At 36.4% G+C, this 8,603-nt stretch overlaps 1 protein-coding gene across 2 annotated transcripts in view; it reads left to right on the plus strand.

The window, feature by feature from the left end:
• Positions 1-8,197, plus strand: part of KPNA1 (karyopherin subunit alpha 1) — a 30,124-nt gene extending 21,927 nt beyond the window's left edge. For both annotated transcript variants that reach the window (XM_012808434.2, XM_012808436.2), the window contains 3 exons: positions 607-734; positions 5,332-5,510; positions 5,841-8,197. In XM_012808434.2, the coding sequence (XP_012663888.1) occupies positions 607-734; positions 5,332-5,510; positions 5,841-6,028 (495 nt within the window). In that variant the 3' untranslated portion in view covers positions 6,029-8,197. The remainder of the gene's footprint in view (positions 1-606; positions 735-5,331; positions 5,511-5,840) is intronic.
• Positions 8,198-8,603: the final 406 nt, after the last annotated feature.

The following is an 8,603-nucleotide window of genomic DNA, read 5'->3' on the forward strand; positions in this document are numbered from 1 at the left end:
GACCAGGACATTCTAAATTGAGAATGGTAAGGACACTTGGTAGCTGATTGAACTTAGAAATGAATAAATAAAAAAAAAAAAGAAATGAATAAATAAACTAGTAGCCTTTGTGAACTAGAGAACTATAAAAAGAGACCTGATATAAAGTAAAGATGATCTGTTCGAGGTGACTAGCGGACATAAAGTAAACTGCCAGTTATTGGGCTAAAGTTTCACTGAGAAGTGAGGACTGGAGAGTTTCAGTACATTTGTAAGATCACATGTTATGAGAGAAACGAGAGTAGCAAGAGAACAGAAAATTGAATTTTTATAATTTGTTAACTGTGGGTAGAACAAGAGAGGATAAGAAAATAGAAGAGAACTCAGAAAACTAGTAGGTACAAGATCACAAACTTCAGGATAGGTATTATCAGTAATACCAAGTATAGCCTGAACATTAGGGGTGATGACGACTTGACTCTCTAATTCATTTTTAATAGGGGAAGGGATGTCAATAGTGAAGCTATCTTAACAGTTACAGTTAATATCATGAACATTTTTACAAATCTTTTTATTTCCCTTTCCATTAAAAATGTTTTCCCCACTTAAATTTTTCTTTAATTTCAGACTGTGATAGATGCCAATATTTTTCCAGCCCTCATTAGTATATTACAAACTGCTGAGTTTCGGACAAGAAAAGAAGCAGCCTGGGCCATCACAAATGCAACTTCTGGAGGATCAGCTGAACAAATCAAGTAAGTACTAGCCAGTTGGTAAGCATCTTGTAAATTAAAGGAAAAATTACTGTTGTGACTGTCATTTTATAAATTTTCCCATATTACCGAAGAGTAAAAGATTATGTATTTTTGAGGAGTGAAGTGAATGAGAGATGATCTTAAGTAAAAATGCTTAATTAAATTTGGAAGATTGTTCTCAGTGTCATGATTAGATTCAAATGTGTATTTGATTCCTTATATCACAGGTTTTTTTTTTTTTTTTTTTTTTTGTTAAAAATAAAAAGGCATACACTGGGCGTGGTGGCTGTAATCCTAGCACTTTGGGAGTCCAAGGCTGAAATTGTGTGAGCTCAGGAGTTCGAGACCAGCCTAAGCAAGAGCAAGACCCTGTGTCTAAAAATTAGCTGGGAGTGGTGGCGGGCTTCTGGAGTCCCAGCTACTCTGGAGGCAAGAGGATCTCTTGAGTCTAAAAGTTTGAGGTTGCTGTGAGCTATGATGATGCCATGGCACTCTACCCTGGGTGACAAAGGGAGACTCTGTCTCAAAAGAAAAAAAAGGAAATAAAAAGGCAGAGTTGAGGTTTGAGGCAACAGAAAGATAGGTGACTTCAACTTACTCTAGAGCTGCTTGGTCAGAAATATCTTAATAATAAGAATTAGACCAGACTTGAAAGAGAAGTATGTCTTAGAATAAATTGCCAAATTCAATAGAGGCAATTATCTTGAAAAGTATTATGGTATTCAGTAAAGGAAGAGACTTATGTGGTAAGTCTCTATAAATTGTTACTCCTTGGTAACAGTTTATAATCTTTATGGGCAGAGAAAGTATAAATATGAAATTATCATATAATTAAATGCTAACTAAATCCAAATAAGGGGAAAATGGTTTCAAATGAGTGTTAGAGCATTAACCCCTTCCTCATATGTCATCAGACACCCATAAGTACTTACATTGCTTCTTTATGGATTATATGTAGGCATTCAACAAATGATAATTTTGAGTGCTCTGTTTAGAATTAAAAAATAAGAATAGTACTAATAAATTGCAAAAGTAGGTAAGAGGAAAAGAAAAATACTTACCTGAAATATTAACACTGCAAACAGATTAATGTAGGCAATAGCAAGTTCAATAAATGTCATAATGGACAGGTTATTCGAGAAAGACTTCAGGTGGACTTCAGAAGTACATTTGTCTTTTATAATTTTTTTAACTTCTAAGATTCTGGTTCCAGGGTACTGTGTTTTTAAGTATGCTGTCACCAGAGAGCAATATATATCAAGTACTGTAGAATAGTTATTTGAATAAACTATGTTCAGATTCACATTTATAATCATTAATTGTCTCTATACCAAATATCTTTTCTTAATTGAAATAATTAAACCATAAACATATATGTTTTAAAAACATTTCTAAAATATTGTGTCATATTTCATTTGAAAGTATTTAGGAGTGTTTTGCTCAGTTAGAGAAGAAGGGAATCACGACTGTTCCTTTTTAAAATTTAGCATAGCTGGCTCGGCGCCTATAGCTCAACCGCTAAGGCGCCAGCCACGTACACCTAAGGTGGCGGGTTCGAATCCCCAGCCTGGACCCGCCAAACAACAATGATGGCTGCAACCAAAAAATAGCTGGGCGTTGTGGCGGGCGCCTGTGGTCCCAGCTACTTGGGAGGCGGAGGCAGGAGACTCGCTTGAGCCCAGGAGTTGGAGGTTGCTGTAGCTGTAATGCCACGGCACTCTACCCAGGGGGACAGCTTGAGGCTCTGTCAAAAAAAAAAAAAAAAAAAAATTTAGCATAGCTATTTATAATAATGAAGTTAATTATCAATCTCCTAGCAATTTTTTCTTAACATATATATGAAATGTTATCTTGAAAGATCATCACAAAAATCCTGAAACTCCAAATTATAGGAAAAAAACTGATGTTATGGACAGAGGTACCTACTTGGCTTCTGCTCATTCTTGTTGAAGATACAAGATTTGGATGCAAGAATCAGTTAGAATAATTTAGGAAATACCAGTAATTCAGGGCTGAATATAATTGTGAATACATACTATGTTTTTAAGAGGCATAAGGAATGTTGACTGGAGTTAAAGATGTATGAAAGAGAGAAAGTTACTATTTAGATAGAGATTTGGCAATTTTGAAGGAGTGAGAATAGCGTGAGGAAAAGTGTGAGAGAATGCACAGTAAATGTTTTTAGAGGAGATCAATCTTGCTATAGGTAATTCTTTCACAAGGATGAGGATTTAAGTGATTGGTGGACTTTCAATACTAGGATAAAGGCCTTACTTAGTCTTGGGTGTTGGGAAAACTTGGAGTGTCTGACCTCAAGAGTGACATGCGAAATGTATTGTTTTGAGAAGAATGAGAGCAAGTAAGATGCCATTACAGTAGTACAGAGTATAATGATAGCCAGGGTTAAGATGATAGCGGGTCTGGATATGGGAAAGAAGGGTCTGTAGGATTTGTGGAAAGGTATAGGGAAACAAAGGAAAGGGAAGTCAAAAGATGGCTGGAAAATGGTGGTGCTGATAACAGGATGTGGAGGAGTAAATCCTGTTTAAAGGCAGTGGTTTTAGATCACAGTGAATTTGTTACTACCTGGAGAAACCTGACTTTACCATTCAGTCTTTTAAAACTCAACTTTTCTCTGTCCTGAACCTAGATTTCTTCATCATAGATTTCTGCTCCGTAAAGGAACTCTTAAATGTAAAATTACCCATGTGATCACTCAGATTTGCAGCACTAATGAAATTTTAGAAAATAACTCAGTTTTCTAGATAATGTATTGTGTACTAAATATCCTTACTCAGAAAAAACCTTGGTGGTACTTTTATAGTTTATTCTACCACAAAAGTCAGTTGACTTTGATGACCAGTATTCATTTTATCTAGATGTTTTAACTATGTCACCCACAGGAACCATTCCCAGTTGTTAACTATAGAATTGTACTTATTTTTTGTGATGCTTCTCAGACATCTTTTCAAGTCTTCAAACTTAAGCCTGAGAACATAGTCCTTTTTTCCTCTTAATATAATAATGCCTTAATTCTCCAAAAATGAGAGGTTGCATCAGAAAATACCATCTTAGGCTTGGCCCATAGCTCAGTGGTTAGGGCACTGGCCACATAGACCAAGGCAGGTGGGTTTGAACCCAGGCCTACTAAACAACAATGACAATTGCAACAAAAAAATAGCTATGCATTGTGGTGGGCGCCTATAGTCCCAGCTACTTGGGAAGCTGAGGCAAGAGAATCACTTAAGCCCAAGAGTTTGAGGTTGCTGGGAGCTATGATGCCACTGCACTCTACTGATGGCAACATAGTGAGAGTCTATCTCAAAAAAAACAACAACAAAAAAAAAACGAAGAATAGCCCTTATCCTAGTTTTAATATAGTGAGACTGTCTCTAGAAAAGAAAAGAAAATATCACTTTAAATTGCTTCTAATCTTGAAAAGTACAGACTCTTGTCAGGTGTGGTGGCTCACGCCTGTAATCCTCGCACTGTGGGACGCCGAGGAGGGTGGATTGCCTTACCTCACAGGTTCGAGACCAGCCTGAGCCAGAGCGAGACCTCTTCTTTAAAAATAGCCAGGTGTTGTGGTAGGCGCCTATAGTCCCAGCTACTGGGGAGGCTGAGGCAAGAGAATCGCTTGAACCCAAGAGTTTGAGGTTGCTGTGAGTTGTGATGTCACAGCACTCTACCAAGGGTAACAAAGTGAGACTCTGTCTCCAAGAAACAAATAGTTCACTCTTCATACAGTTACAATGTTGTATGTCCACCATTGCAGTATGTACAGAATAGTGTTCTCCTGCCCTAAAATTACTTTCTACTTCACTTACCATCCCCACGTCTTTGTTCAACCCTTAGAATCCTTGGCAGTCATTATTCTTTTTATTTTTTGTCTAGTTCTGCATTTTTCAGAATATCACATAGTTGGATTCATGTATTGTGTAGCTTTTTCAGATGGAGTTCTTTCACTTAGTAATAATGCATTTAAGGTTATCCTCTGTGTTTACTCATGGCTTGATAGCTCATTTCTTTTTTAGCACTGCATAACATTTCATAATATAGGTGTACCACAGTTTATCCATTCATCTCCTGAAGAAAATCTTGGTTATTAATAGTTTTTGGCAATTGTGAATAAAGCTGCTGTAAACATTTCTGTTAAGGTTTTTATGTGGGCATAAGTTTTCATTTGAGTAGATGTCCAACTGATTGCTGGGTCATATGGAAAGATGTTTAGTTTTGTAAAGAAACTAGCTTTTAGCACCAAGCGTGTCATGTTTCAGAGATGTCATTACCTATGGAAATAAGGTGGAAATTAATCAGTCAAACCTGTTCTGTTTAGATGAGCTGCTTATATTCAAATTCAGAGAGTATTCCATTTTTTGGAGTCCATAATTGGATTTAAAAAGAATGGAGAAGGGTGCCTGAGATCAGGTTTGGGGATAATTTATTTATAGGCTTTTTATGATAAGGTATAGCTTGTATGGTTGGATGAGAGCCTTTTTTTTATCTGCAGTAAGTTTGAGGATGACTCACCTATTTCATTAAAGTTCTACAAGGTTTAAATATTTTGTTTGACTAAATTTTCTTTGTATTAATTTAGGTACCTAGTAGAACTGGGTTGTATCAAGCCACTCTGTGATCTCCTCACGGTCATGGACTCTAAGATTGTACAAGTTGCCCTGAATGGCTTAGAAAATATCCTGAGACTTGGAGAACAAGAAGCCAAAAGGAATGGCAATGGCATTAACCCTTACTGTGCTTTGATTGAAGAAGCTTATGGTAAGATGCAATGACTAAGGAAGCATATGGTCCAAAATCAGTTAGGCCATAGAGTCCAATAAAAGCACTAATATTATTACTAGGCACTGGATGAAATGGTTATTATTAAGGAAATTGCTCCATCTGCACACTAGATGTTGCTTGCATGTGAATTTAATAGTATATTAATTTCAGGTGTAATCCCAGCAATCATTTTTAAAATACTTATGAGATTCAAATAGATAATCTTCCTTTATATCAATTAAGGACACATATGGCAAAATATAGTTTTATCAGAATTTGCAGCAAATATTAGACATTACAATAAAGATTTTCCTTTATTCATTTTAGGTCTGGATAAAATTGAGTTCTTACAGAGTCATGAAAACCAGGAGATCTACCAGAAGGCCTTTGACCTTATTGAGCACTACTTCGGGACTGAAGATGAGGATAGCAGCATTGCGCCCCAGGTTGACCTTAGCCAGCAGCAGTACATCTTCCAGCAGTGTGAGGCTCCTATGGAAGGTTTCCAGCTTTGAAGCAATACTCTGCTTTCACGTTCCTGTGTCAGACCAGGCTACCCCGTCAAGTCCTCTTGTGGAGCCCACAGTCCTCATGGAGCTAACTTCTCAAATGTTTTCCATAATACTGTTTGCGCTCATTTGCTTGCCTTGCGCACCTGCTCTCTTACACACATCTGGAAAACCTCTGGCTCTCTGTGGTGGAATACCCTTCTAATAACAAGGGTAACCAGAACGGCCCACTCTGTTATGGAAAAAATCCCTAGGCTTTGGAGATCCGCACCTATGTTAGAGTCATGGGAATATACACATATTAATGTGGCTCCCTTTTTTATGGGGGAAAAAGAGGACTCCTCCTTGTTCCCTTTAACATGGGAAAAACTGACATTAAAAGATGAGAATAAACTTTTATCTTGAATTTCACACAACTACTTACGACAAGGGAGATGTTTAGACCTGTTGTGTATACTTCAGAGTACTTTTCATGAGTTCTTCCACAGTGAACCCTTGGATTACCTGATGGCTTTTTCTAGCCAAGTTTGCATTAATACTTACTGAGATTGGATGGTTTCTTTTCCTCTATTGGCGCCATTCTTCAGATATTAAAGTTAAACCATCCACTCCCTCACCTTCAGCCTTCAGTGAATGTGCTTTCTAGTTGTCAGAAATGCTGAAGAATTAACACTTTGACTCTTAAATGTGATACTGGTTTGCAGATTCCCTTAGAGCAGAAAGGAAAGGGGCACATATTAATTTGTATGGCTTTTGCATCTTTTTGGTCTTATGTGTCTTCAGATTTGGAAGTGGTTTAGTCCTAATGCTGGCATAAAGATTTAGAATCTTCAGTAATTAAAACCATATCCTATAATTCCATAAAAACTAAGAAAAACAAAAAAACCACCCTCCAGTTTTCCTAAACTCAAAACCGGTTGACTAGAGGCTGTGTTTCTGCATTAAAATAAATGTTTCAGGCTTTGTGGTCCTGATCAAGGTCCTCATTAAATTTAAGTTCACCCTAGGTGCTTTTCCCTTCTGTGACTAGCACATAACACATACTTTTATAAGTTACTTAGGGATTTTTTTCTTAAGTCAAGTGCAGCTAGATTCTAATGTATTCATGCTGCACATATGATTCCTTTTAATGTAGCATCCTTTTATTTTAAAAAAAAAAAAAAAACATCTTTGCAACATGACCTGCTTAACCCAAATAAGGACAGTGAACTTTTCTAATAACCTCATTGTTTCCAAATCATTTTATTTCATCTCCTAGTACTGCACACCCCTTACCCCCCTCCCCAATAAAAATAATATCCACCTTCTGGCTCATTTAATGATGACTGCAATCTGTACCTGCAAATGGCTCTTCCAGTACTGTGTTCAGTGATCTACACTTGTGCTTGGACTGTAATGAAAAAATATGCTTAATTGCCAAGAGAACTGCAAATGAGTTCAATATGACTTCTCGGTGCTAGTTGGCCATCATGACTCAATGTTGGAATATACTATCAGAAGATTTTTTTGTTGATGTGCTGTTTAAAATGAATTCTGAAGGAAAAGTTGCTCACTTCTGTTTCAGAGCATACCCTTTAAAATCTATTTAGACTTGTCCTCTTCTAGAATTCAGTATAACCCCAAAGTGTAAAAACTATTTGGAAGTTGCCCCTGACAAGCTATTATATGTACATCTCTGGTAAATCCTGCTGAATTTAAGGGATATTCAGAGCTTTCATACCTCATCATGATGTTACTTAAAGCAGCCAACTTACATGACCTGATTTAAACTTTTAAAAAATCCACTTCATTCAAACTAGAAAGAGTCAAAGACAAAGGACATTTATCAGCCAAGAGTGTGACGCATTCTTCACATCTAGCCTGTAGTTGTGTCTGTGCTCTGGGATGGATACCGTCTGATGTCTGTTTTTATTGATGGAGCAGCCACTGCAAAACTAGTCAACTCCCATCTATAACTGTTACTTTTTCTAGTGCTGCTTTGTGCTGAGAGAACATTTTAGTTTACTGCACTTGATCTGTAAAAGACTTTGATTCTTTGTAATTTTAGGGATAAATTAGGTGGTTAATTTAAAGAAGAACTTTCATTGTTGCCTTTACATCACATTAAAATATAACTTCTTTCAGAAGGGTAATAGAAGCACTGATTCATAGTAAAAATCTTGGTTTTAGCTTTGACTTCTTTTTGTGGCTGAGTTTTTTTTTTAATTGTGAATTACTGGTAATATGTCATTTCTATAGGATGTTTTAAATTATATACCTTCTATTAGATGGTTTAAAAATTTTACAAACTAACTTGAATGGAAAAAATAAAAGCACACAAAATCAACTCCCCATGTTAGTAAAAGCAGTGTACATTGGGAATTTTTGCTGCTAGTTACAGGTGTTTCAATGAATGAATTAAAGTTCATTTAACTGATGTGATCTACTTTCTTTCTAAAACAGAGGAATTTATCTTCCTATCCTAAAAGTTCATAAATTACAAAATATGAACTGGATTTTTTGTTTTAAAGTACAGAAATTGAATTGACTAAAAGTTAAATCTCAGCATAACTCAGATGTATTGGAACTTGGTACTGATAAA

Source organism: Otolemur garnettii, unplaced genomic scaffold, assembly GCF_000181295.1.
Source record: "Otolemur garnettii isolate 467f Iridium unplaced genomic scaffold, OtoGar3 scaffold00089, whole genome shotgun sequence".
In the NCBI taxonomy this organism is placed as follows: Eukaryota; Metazoa; Chordata; class Mammalia; order Primates; family Galagidae; genus Otolemur; species Otolemur garnettii.